The 18,655-nt window shown below is 47.6% G+C and overlaps 5 protein-coding genes across 7 annotated transcripts; 1 reads left to right on the forward strand and 4 right to left on the reverse strand.

Annotated features, from left to right (window-relative positions):
• Positions 1–99: 99 nt before the first annotated feature.
• On the reverse strand, positions 100–1,877 carry LOC136199072 (chondroitin sulfate N-acetylgalactosaminyltransferase 1-like). Its single transcript, XM_065989177.1, has one exon. It carries the CDS (start codon positions 1,818–1,820, stop codon positions 261–263), a length of 1,560 nt encoding a protein of 519 aa, XP_065845249.1. The 5' UTR covers positions 1,821–1,877; the 3' UTR covers positions 100–260.
• A 273-nt stretch (positions 1,878–2,150) lies between these two features.
• Positions 2,151–7,033, reverse strand: LOC136199069 (early endosome antigen 1-like). Its single transcript, XM_065989172.1, has 2 exons — positions 6,455–7,033; positions 2,151–6,399 (listed from the first exon to the last, which is right to left on the reverse strand). Exons 1-2 carry the CDS (start codon positions 6,985–6,987, stop codon positions 2,295–2,297), a joined length of 4,638 nt encoding a protein of 1,545 aa, XP_065845244.1. The 5' UTR covers positions 6,988–7,033; the 3' UTR covers positions 2,151–2,294.
• A 140-nt stretch (positions 7,034–7,173) lies between these two features.
• On the reverse strand, positions 7,174–8,564 carry LOC136199078 (dehydrogenase/reductase SDR family member 7-like). Its single transcript, XM_065989184.1, has 7 exons — positions 8,337–8,564; positions 8,167–8,284; positions 7,903–8,114; positions 7,716–7,849; positions 7,524–7,663; positions 7,421–7,466; positions 7,174–7,360 (listed from the first exon to the last, which is right to left on the reverse strand). Exons 1-7 carry the CDS (start codon positions 8,488–8,490, stop codon positions 7,250–7,252), a joined length of 915 nt encoding a protein of 304 aa, XP_065845256.1. The 5' UTR covers positions 8,491–8,564; the 3' UTR covers positions 7,174–7,249.
• A 1-nt stretch (position 8,565) lies between these two features.
• LOC136199068 (uncharacterized) lies at positions 8,566–17,032 on the forward strand. 3 transcript variants are annotated; one of them, XM_065989170.1, is made up of 19 exons: positions 8,566–8,634; positions 9,002–10,321; positions 10,709–11,092; positions 11,143–11,742; positions 11,791–11,986; positions 12,305–12,762; positions 12,819–13,022; positions 13,074–13,142; positions 13,204–13,422; positions 13,523–13,637; positions 13,689–13,824; positions 13,884–14,139; positions 14,193–14,318; positions 14,373–14,575; positions 14,627–14,810; positions 14,862–14,980; positions 15,064–15,108; positions 15,178–16,078; positions 16,137–17,032. In XM_065989170.1, exons 2-19 carry the CDS (start codon positions 9,680–9,682, stop codon positions 16,833–16,835), a joined length of 5,556 nt encoding a protein of 1,851 aa, XP_065845242.1. In that variant the 5' UTR covers positions 8,566–8,634; positions 9,002–9,679; the 3' UTR covers positions 16,836–17,032. The 3 variants fall into 3 exon arrangements, with proteins under 3 accessions (XP_065845242.1, XP_065845241.1, XP_065845243.1); XM_065989169.1 differs by having other exon boundaries at positions 8,613–8,921; XM_065989171.1 differs by lacking the exon at positions 15,064–15,108 and having other exon boundaries at positions 8,614–8,921.
• Positions 16,925–18,631, reverse strand: LOC136199075 (serine/threonine-protein kinase Nek2-like). The gene is made up of 9 exons (XM_065989179.1): positions 18,506–18,631; positions 18,237–18,454; positions 17,935–18,172; positions 17,801–17,883; positions 17,617–17,743; positions 17,496–17,566; positions 17,367–17,446; positions 17,252–17,317; positions 16,925–17,206 (listed from the first exon to the last, which is right to left on the reverse strand). The coding sequence occupies exons 1-9, from the start codon at positions 18,599–18,601 to the stop codon at positions 17,022–17,024; spliced, it is 1,164 nt and encodes a 387-aa protein (XP_065845251.1). The 5' UTR covers positions 18,602–18,631; the 3' UTR covers positions 16,925–17,021.
• Between the last annotated feature and the right edge of the window lie 24 nt (positions 18,632–18,655).

Below are 18,655 nucleotides of genomic sequence, written 5' to 3' on the forward strand. Positions count from 1 at the left end.
CCTTGCAAGACCTCATGGCAAATTACTCTGTCTGGACTATTTTAGGCTATCGTCATAGGTAACCGTCATGCCAGCCGTTGTCATAGCTACCAAAGCCTCTGCAATCAGTCCATCATTTTATTCAAAAGAACACCTGCTGCTCGTTTCCACACTACTGCACTATTAGTCTTATAGGAGACCCACTATTTGGGCAGTATCAAATCAAAAAATACAGTGCTAATCTTCTCAAATTTTAAATAGGCGACAAAAAAAGTCCTTCGTCAGTTCTCTCCGCTCTTCGCCATATTTTTAAACGCGAGCATTCCTAACTGGCTATGAGACGCCTCAGCCAGAGCCTTACTTCCCAAGCACATTTTATACTGTTCCTTTGACAACTTCGGATCGCAATACTTCTCGTGATACAAATGATACATGCCGCGATCGGTGGACCGAATCACGACGATCCCACTCTTAACGTACTTCCGATACAACTTCACGTCCTCGCCGCCCCAACCCTCAATCGACTTATCGAATCCCTTTACGCTAATAAAGTCCGAACGATACTGACACGTCATGCCGAACCCAAAGTCCCGCCAGAACCCCGTATCGCGTCGCATAATCAATTGATCGCGCGGACGCGGCATTCTCTTATCGGCGTAAACGATACCCGGATTATATAAACTAAATACCATGGGATAATAGACTTTTTTCCCCGGTGACGCGTTGAGACGACAACGATCGAGAAAACCGACGTCGAACCAGATGTCGACGTCACAGAAGAACATGAGCACGTCATTCTGTTCCCACTTCTCGGCGCCCTCCGCTAGACCGCGCCCACGCGAAAAAGGTCCGTCGAGCGTGAGAAATTTATAGTTTCGAAAGTGATTCGATTTCGACGTCGTCTCGAGAATCGACTTGACTTCGTCGCGTCCGTCGACGCCGAAATAGACGATCGTCAAGAAGACGCGCTTGTCCTGACGTACGCACATTTCGGCGAAGACTTCCATGAAAACGCGAAATTTGTCGACGCGACCCTGGAGGGGCATGATCAGATTGATCCACTCGCGACTCTTGTCCAACGTTTCGATGTCGTGTATCTTGTGTACGGGAGCGTAGGGACGAAAGAGTTGAACGCGTCGATAGACTTGACGTTGGGGCGTCGTGAAGAAGAGTTCGTATTGGGTGCCTAGCGTTCGATCGGCGCGCGCGTAACCGTCGAGGAGATCGTCGCGCGTTACCGGGCGACCGACGTCCGGGTTTTCCGCGTTGAGAAGCTTTAGCGCGAGTGCGACGATTTCCCCGTGCTCCTTTTTGCGCTCGCCGAACGGGCGCTCTTCGGGACGCTTCGCCAGGCCGTCTTCGAGATGATAGAGACGGTCTTTCGTGAACGATTCCCACGGTATGACTTCGTATTCGTTGCGCATTCGCGTCGCGGGACGCGCGTTATGGCGTAGGTCTTCTTCGGAGAGTATCGGCTCCGAATCCGCTCGCATCGGGTCGATCTCGTGGGAAACAATTGCGTTCTCCGTTTCGGTTTCGCCCGCTTGAAGTTTTCTAACGAGCGACGTCTTCAAATCGAGCTGTTCGGTCAGCTCGTGATTTTCGGCACGTAGTCGTTCCATTTCCTTTCGATGCTGTTCCTCGCGCGTTCTTAGCATAGTCATAAGATACTCGGCCCGATCGTCGCAGTCTAACGAGTCGATCACAGGCGTCGCGTCGTCGATCGGAGGACGGCCACGCCCTCTTCTGCTTTGATACGTACGATATCCGAGATGAAAGCTCGCGACGAAGGCGAGCGTTGCGAAGCCAATTTTGAGTAGGGTAGAATAGGAGAACTTCATTTCTGCTCTCGTTGCATTGCGATAACTGCACCTGTTTTTCTGCGTTGATTTCAAATCGTTCGTTGAGTGAGAAGGGCGGGGTCGGAATTTAGTTGTCCCCCCGCTTTCTGTGTTTTAGTAAGAATCTCTCTTTCGTGCTTGCCTGCTTGCCCCGTCTTCCACTGTTAGATAGGGAGAAACTAAATAGTGGGGTAGAAAAGTTCTTCTGGTCCGTGTTTTGTATGGGGCGTGGCGGAAGGAGGAAAATGCTTGTCTAAGGTTTCTTTACCGTAAAGCCGGTTCTCTTTCATATATGGCTCACGTTGATGCTACGCTCCCGGTTCTGTGCAATATTGTCTCTTCGTTACAAATACGCGCTTTTCCAACTAATGGGCGTATCTATCATCAATCATATCGCCCATGCTTACTATAAATTACCATATCACCAACACCAATCACTACGAAAACACTAAAACCAATATCCGCTATCACTTCCTACTGAGTTTTGCAGTCGGGTTTGTCCGACCCATCCTTGAAGTCCCTGTATTTCAACTTGGATTGTTTCTCGTCCGGCGTCAAGTTGCCTCCCCTTCGACTTCTCTTACTTGCCGGCGACATGCCCGTCCCGCTTTGTTGGCCTCGCTTCCCCGGCGTTTCCAGCGGAGGCGTTATGTATTTGATCATCAGCAGCTCCTCCGGTGTTTTATCCTCGTTTGGCGGAAGATCAGGCCAGTGCACCGACTTGGGGGTCTTCTGCGGGGCCAGTGCTTTAGCCGGCGCCGGATTCTGAACGGGTATCATCGCGTTTGACGATTTCAAAGGGGTGCTTTTCGCTTTGGCCAGCTGAGGAATTCCCGATTTTTTGAGTGCGGCTTTTTGCGCGAGAGGTTTCTCCGTTTCTTTGCATTTCTTCTCGAGTTCCTCTTCCATGAGCTTTGCCATTACTTCCGCGTCGTCTTTTTCCTGTTTGAATTTTTCTGCGTCGAGTTCGGATTTTTGGCACTCCTTTCTCGCTCTCTTTAGTTCCGCTTCAAGCTCGGTTCTCGCTTCGACGAATTCCTTTTCCTTGTACTGTATCAAGTCCTCCTGAACGGAATATTCCTGCTGGAGTCTCGTGAGTCGATTCTGTAGATACCGAATTTGATTTTTCAAATTTGCGTTGATTTCTTCGTTTTCGGCGCGCAATTTCTTAATTTCTACGATCCCCAGATTCAGTTCTTTCTTCAAAGACCCGTTGTCTGTTTCCAGCCGTGCCATCTCTTTATCTTTCTCTGCTATGAACTTCGTCTTTGCCTCCTCGTTCTTCCTCAGGGTTTTCACGAGTAAACGAGCTTCTTCCAGTTCAGAAATAAACGCTTTCTTTTCCTCTTCACCCTCTTGAATGATCAGACTGAGCTCTTTGATTTTTTCCGTGCAAGCATCCGTTTCCTTTTCCAATTGCTGCAGCCTTTTTTTCAGCTCTCCAGCTCGACTCTCCGCATCAGTTAGAGCAGCAATCTTCGCGTTTTCTTCCTCAGTTAGCGCGATTCTCAATTCGCGTTTAGCGACCGTCAAATTTTCGATTTCATCTCGGAAAGATGCCGCTTCGATTTCGGCACGCCTCACTGCATCTTCCAACGTTTTTCCTTTAACCAAGGCCTCTCGGACTTTTGCCTCCTCAACGTCAAGCAATTCAATCAACCTCTTGTTCTCATCGGCATGCTTTTCCATTTCCTCACTCAATTTCAATTCAATTTCGTCCCTCTTTCTATCGGCTTCGCTTTCCAGCAAGAGCAGTTGATTTTGAGCAGATTCTTTATCACGCAAAGCGGCAGACAAGTCGTTTTCTAGACTATCTGTCTTCTCCTGCAAACTCTCGCACTTTTTTCTAGTTAACGTCAGCTCCTCGACCTCAGCAACGACTTCTTTCAGATTTTTGGCTAGCTCTTCTTTCTCAGCAACGTGCTTGTCTTTCTCGAGAGCCAAGGAAATCTCCAACTTCGATTCAAGCTCAGTTAACTTCTCCTCAGCTTCAAATTTCGCCAACTCACTTATTTCTTCTCTTGCACGTGAAGCAGTGCGTTCGTTCTCCAACTGAGCTTTCTCCTCTTTCAAAGCCTGCAGACTTTCTAGAAGCTCTTTTGCATTTTTCTCGTTCTGCTGCAGATCTTCCTGCGCACGCTCCAATTTCAGCGCCAAGCTCTGGACCTCGTCGGCGTGCTTCTCTCTTTCTGCTGCATATGCCGACGCAAACTCCAGCTCGCATTCTTTCAATTTTTCTTCCAAGACATCCTTCATCTTCTGCAAGCCCTCTGATTTATTTTGGCTCTCTTCTTCTCCTGCAAGCGCGACATTAAAGTCATTTTCCAGCCGACCGTTCTCCTCTTTCAAACGACTGAAGTTCTCCAGCAGCTCCTTCGTATTTTTCTCGCCTTGTCGCAAATCCTCCTGAGCTTGCTCCAATTGCAGCACCAAACCTTGGACCTCATCGGCGTGCTTCTCTCTCTCCGCTGCATATTCAGACGCAGCATGCTTTGCTTTCGCTTCAAACGCCAGCTCCAATTCTCTGAACTTTGCTTTGGCCTCGTCTAGCTCGCATCTGACCAGTTCGGCGTCGGCTACGACAGCAGCCAGCTTGCTCTCCTTCGCCTGCAAATCGATCACGTCACGCTGCGCCTCTTTTACTTCTTCCTGTGCCTGCTGTAACCTAGAGACCATATCATTGTGCTCAGCAACGCTTCTCTTCTTCTCAGCCTCCAAAGTGACAGCGGCATCTTCCAATTTCAACTCCAGTTCGAGCTCTTTTTCCTCTGCCCAGCTCTCCAGCAAAGCCTTTTCTTTTTGGGCGCAATCGTTTTCACGCACGGCAGTAGCCAAGCGGCTTTCCAAACCTTCCTTCACGTCCTGCAAGCTCTTTACGGTTTGTTCTGATTGTTCAAGCTTAGCAGAAAGTAGCTCATCTCTTAGGGCATGCTTTTCCTTTTCTGCAACCAGAGCAACTTCCGTATTTTCTAACCTTAGCCTAAGGTCAAGTTCCTTTTCCTCGGCTCGATGGAGCTCGGATTTCTTTTCTTCTTCTCTAGCCACTGCAGCAGCGTAGTCACTTTGTAATTTTGTCAGATTTTCTTTCATTTCCTTCTCGCTGACTTGCAAACATGCAACAGCGTCTTGAGCCTTTTCCAGCAACACCGCAATCTCATAAACATCAGCAACGCGTTTCTCTTCCTCAGCTGCACCTCGCTCCAGCTCCAACTTGAGCTCACTTTCTTTCTCTGCAGCCTTGGCCTTGACGAGGCACAGCTCCGATTTTGCCGCAGTCACGTCGCTCTGAAGGCTCGCTGTCTCCTCCTCCAAACGCCTAAACTCCTTCTCCGTCGTCTTCAATTCGTTTTGGGCTTGTTCCAATTGCGAAACGATCTCGCAACGCTCAGCGGCATGCGTCTCCTTTTCAATGGCCAGCTCCTTCTCCAGCTCAAGCTCTTTATCACGAGCTACTTTCTCTCTAGCTGAAACTGTAGCCAAATCATTCTTTATGCTAGACAAGTCATCTTTCGCCTTCTCGTAGCTGTTTTTCCAATGAATGGCCTCGTCACGGGCTTGATTCAGTTGCAAGAGCGCTTGCTTCATTTCCGCGTCGCACCGTTCTTTCTCGACTTCCAAAGCCTGTAAATTATCACGAAGACGTTCTTCTTTAGCCAAGGAAGCAGCCAATTTTTCTTCTAAGCGAGCGTTCTCAATCTCAATGACACTAAGAGAATTTCTCTCCTTTTCCAAGTCTCTGATCACTTCCTCCAACTTCTTCGTTGTTTCTACGGTCTCCCTTTCAAACGCCTTTGACTTTTCTTTCCATTTTTCAACTCCTTGCTCCAGCAATTCGACCCGTTCCTCAGCGCGTTGTTGAAACTCTTCCGTTTCTTCTAGATCCATTTGAATCGTTTCTAATTTGAATTCCAGCTTTCTGACGTCTTGCTCCTTCTCCATCAATTCTTTCTTCATTTTCTCAGCGCTCTTTTCAAGGGCTTTTACTTGTGCTTCGAGCAACTCTCTTTCAGCCGGCAAATTTTTGACAAAATCGTCTTTCTCAGTCATTGTATCACTAGTGGGATTCAATTTCTTATCCTCTTCTATTGCGGTGTTGCCCTGCTTCTCTAAAGCCGTTTGCAGTTCTTGAGTCAAATTCAGAACTTTCATTTCCAATTCTTGCGCATGTTCAATCATGGTAAAATTGTCGCTTCCGCTTTTTTTCAATTTGTTCCTCAGCGTTTCGCACTCCTCTGCGAATCTCTCGTTCTCCGTCTTTAGTTCTGCAACCTCACGTTCAAAGCCAGTCACGCGTTCAGCCAAACTCTTATTTCTGACGTCACAATCGCGCCATTCCGTCTCCTTCTTTTCAAGACTCGCTGCTATTTCTTTACCCTTCGCTTCAACGTTTTCTTTGGCCTCCTTCAGCCCTGCTATTTCGTTTCTCAATAATTCTAAGTCAGCAAACGTTTTCCTACTCTTCTCGATATCATCATTAGCAACTTTAAGCTGAGCCTTCAGCTCGTTCACACCAGCATCTCCAGCCTCTTTCAAACGTCGCAACTCCTCGCGACTTTCATCCAAAGCATGACTCAATTTCCTACATAATTAATAATCTAATTAATTAATGAACCACGAGGATTGCACGCTGTAACCTTCGCTCCTGTTCCTGTTCTCGTAGCAGCTGCTCGTTTTTCGATCTCTCTCGCGTCTCCCTCTGCAAAAGCGTTTGATATTCGCTCAATTTCCGCTCTAATCCAGACGCTTTCTCGGCTTGAAGTCCAAGAGCCTCCTTTTGTTTCTCGGCGTCGTTCAGAAGTCGATTTACCCGCTCCAAATCGGCTTTAAAGCGCTGCTTGTCATGCAATTCCGACTCGAAACTTGCTTTAGAGCGTTGATATTGATCTTGAGCGCAATGGGCGTCGTTCTGGGCTTTGCGCTTCGCTTTTTCCAGCGATTCGCACTGATCGACGAGTTTACGGACGTCGCGCTTCTGATCGGCGACTATTGCACGTTCGCTTTCGACTGCCTGCTTCTGCTTTTCGACTATCGACTTCAAATTTTCGATTTGATTTTGCTTCTGCTGCGCGTCTTTCTTCAAACGATCGACGTAGTCTTCGAGTTCGTCGATTTTTTGTACGGCATTGTGAGGGAGATCCTGCTTCCACTGGTCTTTCGCCCAGCTCATCGTCCTTTCGCACTCTAGTACACACTGCACCGATATTCGAACGGATCGCGGCAACTGATTGGCTGGTTCAGATGGTGGCCCCGGATGTTCAGTCAGCACTCTCGTTGCGGCGTTGTAGGCGTCGTAAGCGCCTCAATAGTGCCGTGGCCAGTGGATCGAGGACTACGCACGACACAAATAAAGCCATCGCGGATTGCTTACGTCTTGATGACGTCGTGAATAGACAAAAAAGTGCGTTTTTATGCATTGAGTCGATGCAAGCCTAGCTACGCTTCTTCGTTTTCTGCCTCAGCTCCAGTATAACTCCAGACAAGCTTGGAAAATACTTCGCAATGTAAGTAAAACCCAATTCTGGGTTTGCAGAAATCCAAGACTAGGGTATGCAGCAGCCCAACTTAGTTCTCACGTTTCACGCTAAATATATCTTTCCTACCTCTCTCACATTGTTAGTCATGGCCGCCAGAGCAATCTCAGCAAACCTAGGGGTCAACTATTAGTTAAGCAAGTTGGGGATCAACTCATTTGGGTAGGGGTACCTTCTGGGAGACATGCCATTATCAATTCTTTCAAGACTTTCCCCACGTGGAGTTCCATCAAACCTCATCGCCTTTTTCAGTATTTCCGTCTGGACAGGCCCGGGCAAAATGTCAACAACTGAAACATTTCGACAAAAAACCTTACACAAAAAACCTGATAATTACAGCAATTTTTAATTTGCAAGAAATCACCTCTAATCGCAGAGCCTCCATGTATCCCATAAGGGCATGCTTAGATGCACAGTAGTAAGCAAGGCTTGGAGTTGAAGCCACTCCAGAAAGGGAATTGATGTTCACAATTTGCCCTTGCCTTCTTTCAAGCATATCTAACAATAACAATTCCGGGTTTCTCTATTAATTAATTAGCAAATTTAATTACCTGGTAGCACTGCCTTGGTGATTGTTACAGCCCCAAAATAATTGACCTCCATTATCTTTCGATTGACTGAGTCCAATGTCGTTTCCACGTATGATCGATGAGATATCCCAGCATTGTTGATCAGGACGTCGATAGGACGATCGAAGAGAGCCTTGGCTCTCTCTCCAATGCCTGTGAGCGATGGGTTATCGTTCAAGTCACATGGTAAAACTCTACAATATATGATAAGATACACTGTATCAAATCTCGGATTGTCCTTATCACTTCGCTTTGTCCGGCTTAGCCAAGCTCAATCGAGCCTTTTCTAAGCTGTCTTTGTGGCGGGAGGATAGGATCAAAAAAGCACCGTCTTCAGATAGGACTTTAGCAAGGCCCAAGCCAACTATGAGACATTTTTTGGCATACAGTACTACTGCATATGTACTGCTACTCACTCCCTGCTGACGCTCCTGTTAGCCAGACGACTTTGTCTTTGTAGTAGCCCTGTTTTCGAGATCGTAGGTAAAGGGTCAGGTTTCTATCCGTCTTGTAAAGGAAGTAGAGACAGATGAAAGCGAAGGAGAAACCGACAAGGGCGAGATAAAGCATCGGGACGTCACAGGCGCCGTCGGCCGTCGTCGTCTCTTTGTACACCGATTACGTAATCAATTTTACTGAAGTGCGCTACTAAAGTAAGGCTAAAGGACTGAAGACCATTCTGCGACAGCTTGTCGAATCCCAGGCTAATTTGGTGTAAGTGATGACGAATATGACCACTTCTCGAAAGTCGGTCACATTCTGCTGTAGTCTAGCTGAGTAATGGTCGCACGTAATTTGCTTTGGGGCTTCGCACATTGCGTTTTCGTCCTAGACGACGTACTATCAGCAGAAGGGATGTCTGAAAAATACATCGGAATTTTTTGATGTTCCATCGAGGATTCGATTTCGTAGAGTTGTCCTTATTAGCTCCTAGCGCCTCGTTTTATGGCACCCTGTAACTACTTGAACCCTGTACGCTCCCTCGTGTCTAAAAATCCTCAGTAAGAATAAGAAAGGAGTGAAGTCACACGTTTCCCCAAAGGGGGCCCTCATCCACTACTAAGCAACCTCCTTCTTTCAGATTTGCATTTTACCACCTCTGCGTAATCACGCGCGATCACGCATGCAGAGAGGCAATTACGGAGGCGTATGGGTACACAGTTGCTTCATAAATGACTGCGAACGCTCAAGAGACATTGTCCTTCGTCCGCCTTGCCAAGGGCAGTGTCTCTTGACCCAGGGACCAGACAAGTTGTTTGGTTCGAAGACAGTTTTCTCAAAGGGGCCGGACCCTATTTGCACTTTCTCGTGCAATCGCTCGCAATCGCCATATAGATGCGTCATGTCGGTCATGCGACTACTCCAAACATTCCAACGCAAATTGGAGATAAAAAAATTTGAGACAAAGACTAACACTGAAGTGCTCCGTTCTATTCTTTACCTGTCGACAGTCTTACAGCGAATAGACACTCGTAACACAATCACGACTCCTCTTCAACTCTCAAATCGAATTGTGGCAACTCCACATCACCTAGAAGCAGGTTTCTACCAGAACCGAAACAAATCCAGAGGCTTGGCCGGATATGCTTGTCGCTCCACCCGCTCCCACTCAAATACCTGAATGCGGATATTAGGAGGCGTATTCGAACGTTCCCGACCACACTGTAGCATCGACCGGTGACGACGGCCGCAAATCGCCCACCTTACGGCCGGCTTCGCCTTCTCAAAGAGTAGATATTCGATTTTCGGATAGCGAGGGATGGCAAACGTTGCCTCCTTCATCTCAATATGCTTCGCACTCGTCCTAAACTCCTATCTAAACGTATCGCATCGCTCGGCGGCTTTGACAATCGAATCGCCGTGTAACACGACAATCGACGTCGATGAGCCTCAGCGAACCGAATTCCGTCTGCGAAAAGTGAACAACGCGACGGGCGTCGGCGCTGTCTGCAACGACTTGACGCCCGCTGTTTATTATATAAGCAAAGCGCGGCGTGGCGGCGAGTCGAGTCGCAAATGGATCGTCTTTTTGGAGAGCGGTAGCGGGTGCGGTAGCGTCGACGACTGCAACGAGCGTTACGAAGAGAAGTTCGAACTCATGTCGTCGCGCGACTACGTGAGGAACCATTCGACGATCGTCGGCTCGGATTTGTTCGATTCGAGTCCGTACGCCAATCCCGATTACTACGACTACAATTTCGTTCTCGTGCCCTATTGCTCGAGCGACTTGTGGATCGGGAGATCGCCGTGGGGTGCGAGTCGGACGTCGGAGGATTTTGCGGCGTCATACAACGCGTCGGACGGACGGAATCACTTTGCATTTCGCGGTCTCGTCATCTTTCGTACGATCGTCGAGGAATTAGCGCTCGAAGACAGCTTTGACGGCTGCACCGCCCAAGAGGTAAGTACAAAGGGGCCCCAGCTGAATTCGATTCCCCCGCGCTCACCGTCACTGAACTCTATCAAGTGTTTTCTCACATTTCTGTTCATATCCTTGGCGCCCACTGCCCTTTCTACTCCTTCCATCCGTCGCGAGTCTCCCACGTTCATTTGCCTTTGTTTACGAGATAGATATTTAGTTGGCTTACTACACTCATTTCCCTTTCTACTCCGATCCTCCTCTAATTCCCTGTCCACGCTTATTCAAGCGCACTTACGCTGCTTCCACGTTTGGCCAGCTATACATAGCGACGGCATATTTTTCTTTGGTTCCCCGTTGCTGGGTTTGGTTTCATTATGCATGCTCGGTATCCGCAAAGGCGCGGCCGCTTACTCCCCTCTCACCCAGGTTCTTTTGGCGGGAAGCAGCGCCGGTGGTCTGGGCGTTCTCAATCACGCCGGATGGTTGAAGAACCGACTCACCGATCCCCGGTGTCCGGCGCCGAAATTCTCCACGATGCTCGACTCGTCGTGGTTCATCAATTTCGATAATAATCTCGTCGCAAATTTCGATTTCGATTTCCTTCGCGCCGAAACGCTTTACGATCTCCATCCGCCTTGTCGAGACGAGAGTGCCGGATATCCGTGCTGCGTTTCGGCGAGATGCATGCTCTCCAAGGAGCCGCGAACCGAGTACGATTTTCCCGACGTTCCGACGTTCTTTATATTCAGTCTTTACGACTTGTACATCGTCGCCGAGTCGATTCGCGCATTGGAAGACAAACCGACGCAAGTAATCGAAATTTATGAGGATAATGATGAATGAGCTAATTGAAATTAAAGGTCAAGTACGCGGAAGCGTTTCGGACAATAGCGGAGTACGGCGGCGCCATGAATTTCAGCCTCGATTTGGCGAAACACGATTCGCGAAATATGTCCTATTTTGTTCCCTCCTGTCTTCAGCACGTCTATCTCGCCACGTCGAATCTCTGGAAGCCCGGAAGCCTTTTCAACGGCACGGTGAATTCGTCGAATTTCAGCGATACCCTCGGCGACACGCGTTATTTTCGGCATTCCATTCGAGCGTCCACGTGGCAGAAGGTGAAAATTCCACGTAATAATACGGGAACGTCGCAGACATTGCAGTGTGCGATTCACGAGTGGAATCGGCGCTGGAGAACGGGCGGCGAGCCCGTGCGACTCACCGACACGTGTTTTGGAGCGCGCTGTAATCAGCATTGCCCCGAGGAAGTTCGACTTGGAATTCTTAACGATACGTGGGGCTTTTGGGTCGGGTTTTTGCTCGACTCGATTATTTTGTTCATCACGTGCGTCGCCTTGCTTTTTAAGGCGTTCATGATTGCGAGAAAACGGTGGCTGATCAAAGATCAGCAGCAATTTCTAGATTTGGACAGGAAAACGCAGAAGAGAAAATCTAGACAGGTAAGCGCAATTAATTATTAAATTTTGACAATTTTTCAATTATTTTAGCTTTCGGTTTGTTCTCCTTCTGACGCAATTGGCATTGCGTGCTTGAATTTGAAGTACAGTATACAGCTCTCGCCTGAAGCGTACGCTCAGGCGAAGAAAATTCAAGAGCAGAAGCTCGCCGCGGAGGAGGAGTCGCGCGAAATGATGGGCATGGTTGCGGGCGACAACGACTCCGATTCAGGCTCGAGAACACTTTGTAAGTCGTAATTAGCGATAAGGCAAAACGTCGCGACCACAGGAATGTTATTGAAGTTCCAATTAAAATCATTCCTGACCATAAAAAGATTTTCTGGTTTAGTCACAGACCTTGAAGAGTTAAGAGATTTGTATAAGTTAAAAGCCGCCCCCATTGTTTGTGATGAATCCTTACGGGGTTCTTAGAAAACGTTTACTGAAGTCATATGAGGCCATCAAGGGAATGTGCGGAGAGAGGCTTCTAGGAAATAGCTGTAGAAATAGTTCTTCCTCCTGGATGTGGTTATCTTTGAGATGACGCATTTTTTATTTTTTCTAGCACTTGGCAGATCTTCTACGAAGGAATTCCTCTACAGTCGCAGCCACGCCGTTGCAAACTTCTTCAGGAAAATCTTTACCTGTGGAACGAACTCCAGCTGCCGGACTCAGAGTCAGCAAGGTGACGCCATCGATTTGACAGACTTTGTTGACGTAGAAACGGGAGAGAGAAAGGAAAGCGTCGTTGGATCTCCTCAAAACGGCCACTCAAACGGAGAAGCGGCTCAGGAAGGGGCCCCTAATGGGAAACAGAACGGGGTCCCGTTGAGACCTCCCAAGTCAGTCACCAAGGAAAAGTCGTGGGACGGTCCGCCCAATGTGCCACGAGAGAAAACGATAATTAGCGGAATTTCGGGGTATTTTAATCCGAGTCAACTCGTCGCTATCATGGGTCCGTCCGGCTGCGGAAAGACGACGTTTCTCGATTTGATGACGGGCCGGCGAAAAGACCACAGTGGGGTAAGAAGAATTCTCAGCTCCCCTTCATTTATCTACGTACGTTCTTTTCTTTCCAGAGAGAAATTTTCGTCAATGGGGTTTCATTTTCGATGATTCGCAACTGGTACATACGTCACACGGGCTACGTTCTTCAGCTGGCTATTCCCTACTACGAGGAGTTGACAGTGCGGCAGAATCTCACGCTCGCCGCGTTTATGCGTCTTCCGTCTACGATGACAGCCGAAGCGAAATTCGAACGAGTGGAACAAGTTATAGAAGAGGTAAAACACGAAGAGAGTAATTTTAATAATTAATTATCATAATAAATTCAGACTGGATTGGCTTCGTTGAAAAACAGCGTTGTAGGCGGGCTAACTGGGCCCGGGCTTAGTGGAGGACAGGTACGTTGATTTGGTTTGAAAATTTTAGTTATTATAATAACAAGTCTTTGGGGATATTTAGAAACGACGACTTTGTGTCGCCATTCAATTGCTCAATATGCCCAAAGTGCTATTTCTAGACGAACCTACATCGGGTCTGGACGCCGCTTCGTCTATGGAACTGCTTCAGCACTTGAGCTACGTTTCCAGAAGTGGACGCATGGTCTTACTGACCATACACCAGCCGCGTTTGGAGATCTTTCACATGTTCGACGTCATTTTGTTTCTCTGTCAAGGCCAGGTAACGACGTCATAATTATTTTAATCGGTTATACGAAGAAAAAATAATTTAAATAATTATTAACGCATTCTAGTAATTTATTTATATGGCTTTCATATAGGTTGCCTACTATGGGGCCCCCATGGAAGCTCCCGCTCTCTTTCTAAAGGCCTACCACTTCGCTCGGCTAGAGGGAGACGCTCCCACTTTAGAAATGGCAAACAAGAATCCCGCAGGTAACGCAGAGCGAAGAATTGAACCGCTTAAAAAGGAGCGTCCTTTCTTAGACGTTATCATGGATATTCTCGGCAGCGAGCGCTATCGTACGGCAATTTTGGACTACTACAATCGTTCGTATGAACCGAAAGCCGTCAAGGCGGCCGTTCGCCGAGCGAGACGTCGAAACAGCCAGACAAAAGAAATGCAAGTTCAAAATAAATCGATTATAAAGCGGTGAATTAAATAAGTTTTTCTACGAGTAGGGGAAACTTTGTCGAAGAGGATAGCGGCTGGAAAAATCGCTATTTCGTTTTGGAAACGCGAGCGGCGATGCGTAGCGGCTTGGCTCAATCCATCTATCTTCCGCTGATCTTTTTGCTCTATGCGCTCGTTCTGGGCTCCGCCTATTGGCAAGCGCAGACCTCTCTTCTCATCATGGCCGTCTTTTGCGTCTACTCCTTCTCCAGCTCCATATTCATGTTTCCTGCCGTGTACACGCATCTTTCCAAAGCTCTTGACGTATAAAGAGAGTAGTGTGGTCTATAGAACTGAGAATGGAATGTTCGCTCTAGATGTACAAGCTCGAGAAAGCGGACGGAATCGGTCACTCGCACGAAATTCTTCTACAGACGTTCTTTCGCTTTGTTTCCATATCCGCTTTTCCCCTCACTCTCTGCACGCTTATTCTCTATCTAATGGCAAGCAGAACCCCTTTCTGAAAAAATTAATTAATTATTTTGGAATTTTTTCAGGTACTGGAGCCAAAGTTTTGGAATTTCATTGATTTTTTTCAAATCGGCTTATATACGCTGGCTCTCAATCAAGTCTGGACGTCTATAGCTATAATGATCGTCTGTCTTTTTCCCGTGCACGGACACAGGATTTCGCCGCTCACGTCCTGCGCGGCGGGCTTTGCAGGAGGCTTTCTCATACCTAAACCCGATATGAAACCTTAGTAAGAAAATAGAATTTAAATGCGCGCTTGATTTTTATTGGGGTCTCACAGCTACGCTTGGCTGTTCTATATCAATCCGAATTTTTACGGGTATTCCAGCATGATGCGTTTGATCATGCCCGGAATTGACGTAGGATGTGATTTTGATTCGACAACCGAGTGCTATCCGACAACAGGCGAATTCTGGCTTGAACATTTTGGTTTTGAAAAAACTGAGCCATTTCTTGGTCTCCTGGTAAGAATAGAATAAACAGTAGTCTAAATTGCTTGTGTACCATGCGTTTAGATCATTCTTGTTATGACGTTTGTTGCGTTTTTTATTGCTTGGGTTTCCCTGAAAAAGAACATGTCTGGATTGAGTCTGAGAGACATGTTCTATCAGTGGCGAATGCGAAAGAAAATAAGGTAGGAATTCACACATTAGAGCTAAGGGCACTAATTAATCGCTAACGCTAATCTTGCTAACAACTAATATGCTAATCTTTCAGTCGCCCCTTTGATTTCACTAAACCAATTTCTTCTTCGCTAAATTGGTATATTAATTAGAGTGTACGTAATCGTTTACGTATTAAAACCCCCCTTCCCTATCTCTGACACCCAAGGCTCTACGAGAACGATCTCGCGAAAGAAGCAGAAGAAGGCGAAGAAGCAGAAGCCGAAGAAGACGAAGAAGGAATCGAACTCGAAGACGACGATGACGTCATAAACGTCGTAACGCCCGACGACTCTTCGGACGACGACGAAACGGGCCCAGCCGTCGCCGTAAGCGAAGAAAGCGCACCGGAAGACTCGGGAACGCTCCGACGATTTCAAGATCACAAGGGAATACGTCAACGTCACAAAGTCTCCGAAGAAGACATCACGAAGCTCGAGGACGAAGTCATCGGGCCGAAACGTGGGCGCACGAACTTGAAACGGCAAGCGACGCGATCCCATCTCATGCTCAATCGTCAGCACAGCGTCTATTGTCCGGGACAGAACGAGGACGCGGCGCTGCCGTCGTCGCCCGGCGGCGTTCTCGATCGCCAGTCGTTTCGTCGACTATCGCGACGCGATCGTCGCAAAATGAACGCGGAGAATCTGCAACATCGCGCCCAGTTGATGGCGAATCGCATCGCTTATTATAATCACTTGCAACGGCAAATGGAGGTGAACGAGAACGACGTCGAGGGAATGGATCACGACATGATTAATCCGGAAACCGTACGGAAGGAAGAGCTTCGGCAGTCTATGTTTAGATTGCGGAAGAAGAAGGAGGAAATACGGGCTCATAGACATCGGAGGCAATCGCTGCCGATGTTGGATCCGGGCAATGGCGGAGAAGGAAAAAGAAAACTTTCCATGACGATGTCGTATGATCCGTCTGCGATTCCGGACGGGCCGTTTCCAAAGCGTTGGAGTGCAATTGAGATGGACAGAACGAGACGGGGATCTGAACAGTCATCTATTGACTTCAACAATATGCAACCGGGATCGATGAGCGATGTGACGCAAGGAGATGTGGTAAGTAAATAACGAAAAATGTGGGTTTGTTTGAATTTTTCCTTTTTTTTATTTTTAGGGCAGCCCGAGACAACCTTTCCGGAGTCTTGACGTCACACTCCAAGGCGTCCGCGAGGAAGAGTCCTTTTATCGCCCATCTCCGCTTATTGACGGCAGTGAGCCACGCGCTAGAACCTCCTCCCGTCCCTCCGGCGGCTCGCCTCAATTATCGTCCATACTTAAAAGATCGGTTCCGTCGCGACCCGCCTTGACACCGGACTACGAACCGGGCGGGGCGGGAAGGGAGAGATATCTTCGATTTGTACCCGTTCGCGTTCACAGTCATATTTCTGAAAGAGATGCTTCTCCCTCGCCGCACAGTCCGCAGTCCTCGAATTCATCGTCGTCTCCAGGTTCTCGAGGCGGATACGACGTCACGGACATCGAAAAGAAATTTTCCGAAGAAACGAAATCGAGCGTGGCTCCAAAGCGTCCTGATACGTTGCCCGGGTTACTGGGAGCGTCTGGTGAAGAAATCCTCAGTTCTTCGAGTGATGACGACGGTATGCCGGCATCGCCCGCCGTGATTCACTCTAGGCCGAGCGACGACGACGAGTATAGTCGATCCAAGTCATTAGGCAACCTGGCATTGAGGCGTCCACTTACGGCGCCGGATGGAAACGGAGAAGGAGACGGAAAGACGAGAAAACAGCGGAGACAAGTTTCCACGCCTATTGTGACTTTGACCCGACCAAGTGTGGACGACGGCGATGACTAAAAAGAGCCGTAAGTCGTCTCATATTTTTTCAGCTGTATTATCAGTCCCCTAAGTTCCCTTATGCACAACCGATACGCAGCTCTTCGCTCAAAACTGCAACTGCAAAGCAATTTTTTTATTAGAATGCGCCTATCATAGTACCCGACCTATAAATTGTTAAAATTTCATGCAGTTCTGCCACTGCTTCTAAAACCGAAGTCCTTTTCTAAATAATGGTATTTGGTTTTCGCTGGCGAGAGGCTTTCTCTCGAATTGATCGCTGAAAGTAACGCGTTTCTTCTGAGCGAGTTCGTTCTCTTGTAGCTGCAACATTTTCGCTCCTTTTTTACCGTTTTTGGGCCGTTCAACGACTTCTAATTCATGAGGCGATTCTGCAAGCAGATCTAAGTTTACTCACGGGTTCTAAAGGCTCTAACCATAGACAGTAAATTTTTGGCTGGGTTTAGCACTCCTTTCTTTTTCAATCAAGGCCTTTTCCCTTCCTATTTTACTGTTCAAGAAGTTCGTTTTTTTTATTAGTAGTCTTCTTACTATTTAATTCTTTCTCGCGTTCATCTAAAGCGGCCTCCCGTCTATCTAAATCTTCTTCCCGTCTTTTCAAACTAGCTTTTCTAAGACCCCAAAAGAATTAGAATGTGGTATAGCGTTAGTTTTCAGTACTCTTTGTCCATTTGATGGCGGGTTAGTGCGCTCGATTTCAACAGATCCCCGATACCCGGACGTTTATCTCGCTGTGGGCCACCGTTAATCCGTTTGCATCGTCGCAATCCGAGATTCTAACCTGAACTCGTAGCATCGATCCGATGCAGCGAGCCAATTCGTCGCTGTAGCACTCAGGAAGCGGCCGGAAGCGACCGTCGCGAATCTTCACGGCCAACGACTTTTGATTGGCAGCGTTGAAGGGCGGACTACACATAGGGAACCTCTCAGCAATAAGGTAATACGACCTTTGAGGCTTCTCTTACATTAGAGCGCATAGTTCGTAGAGAAGACACCCTAGGGACCAAATATCAGATTTTTCGTTGTATGCCTCCTCGCTAATTTGTTCCTATGTAATTCCACGATTTTTAATTGGTAAAATGCGCCATTCCTAATCTACCGGAGACATGTAGTAGGGGGTCCCCACGAAAGTCTTCGCGAAACTCGTGTTGTGTCGAAGAACGCGCGCTAGACCGAAATCGCCTAATTTGACGTCATTTTCTTTGGTAAGAAAGACGTTGGCCGGTTTGAGATCGCGATGCATTACGGCGCCGCCCTTTCGCCTTTTGTGACACTCCTGCAACGCTAGACACAACTGACGAAAGACTTTCCATACGAAGTCTTCATCCACGTATCTCCTAGGAGACAACGCGATGCCGTAAGAATAGCATTATCGCGAGAACGTAGCAAAACGACTCGAACCTTTCGATTTTTTGCTTCGATATGAAAGCGGCCAAGTCCCCTCCCTCGCAGAATTCCATTACGATGTAAATAACGGCGTTTTTTCGATCGATAACGCGATCGTAATAACGAACGATGTTAGCGTGTTTTAACTCGCGCAAAAGATTGACTTCGCAGACGAGCATCTCTTTTTCGTGCTCTGTCATCTCGCCGTAGTTTAATTCTTTCCAAACGAGCATCTAAAAGACGATTTTCTTCGAGTTGTTACACAAACGTTACACTGTATCTTCCTTTCCGTCCGCTATTCGTCGAATTTTTTTACATGTTCCATACGATCCGCTACCAATTTTTCCTATTATGTCGTAGTCGTCGAGTTTCGACGGCATTTTCGTCCTTTTCGACGATTTGAATCGAACGTAGCAGGTCCCGTATAACAACTA

This window comes from Oscarella lobularis, chromosome 20 (genome assembly GCF_947507565.1).
Source record: "Oscarella lobularis chromosome 20, ooOscLobu1.1, whole genome shotgun sequence".
NCBI classification, from domain to species: Eukaryota; Metazoa; Porifera; class Homoscleromorpha; order Homosclerophorida; family Oscarellidae; genus Oscarella; species Oscarella lobularis.

Excerpts from the sequence above, each read along its gene's own strand:
- LOC136199068 (XM_065989170.1), top strand. The coding sequence starts at position 9,680 with ATGGCAAACGTTGCCTCCTTCATCTCAATATGCTTCGCACTCGTCCTA. Across the intron at positions 11,743-11,790 it reads AGAAGAGAAAATCTAGACAG|CTTTCGGTTTGTTCTCCTTC; the intron begins GTAAGCGCAATT and ends CAATTATTTTAG. Across the intron at positions 12,763-12,818 it reads GGCGAAAAGACCACAGTGGG|AGAGAAATTTTCGTCAATGG; the intron begins GTAAGAAGAATT and ends TTTTCTTTCCAG.
- LOC136199075 (XM_065989179.1), bottom strand. The coding sequence starts at position 18,601 with ATGCCGTCGAAACTCGACGACTACGACATAATAGGAAAAATTGGTAGC. Across the intron at positions 17,884-17,934 it reads CCCCCTACTACATGTCTCCG|GAACAAATTAGCGAGGAGGC; the intron begins GTAGATTAGGAA and ends GGAATTACATAG. Across the intron at positions 17,207-17,251 it reads CCAAAAATTTACTGTCTATG|AATCGCCTCATGAATTAGAA; the intron begins GTTAGAGCCTTT and ends ATCTGCTTGCAG.
- LOC136199072 (XM_065989177.1), bottom strand. The coding sequence starts at position 1,820 with ATGAAGTTCTCCTATTCTACCCTACTCAAAATTGGCTTCGCAACGCTC.
- LOC136199078 (XM_065989184.1), bottom strand. The coding sequence starts at position 8,490 with ATGCTTTATCTCGCCCTTGTCGGTTTCTCCTTCGCTTTCATCTGTCTC. Across the intron at positions 7,850-7,902 it reads CACCAAGGCAGTGCTACCAG|ATATGCTTGAAAGAAGGCAA; the intron begins GTAATTAAATTT and ends TGTTATTGTTAG. Across the intron at positions 7,664-7,715 it reads TGGAGGCTCTGCGATTAGAG|GTTTTTTGTCGAAATGTTTC; the intron begins GTGATTTCTTGC and ends TTTTTGTGTAAG.
- LOC136199069 (XM_065989172.1), bottom strand. The coding sequence starts at position 6,987 with ATGAGCTGGGCGAAAGACCAGTGGAAGCAGGATCTCCCTCACAATGCC. Across the intron at positions 6,400-6,454 it reads GAACAGGAACAGGAGCGAAG|GAAATTGAGTCATGCTTTGG; the intron begins GTTACAGCGTGC and ends TTAATTATGTAG.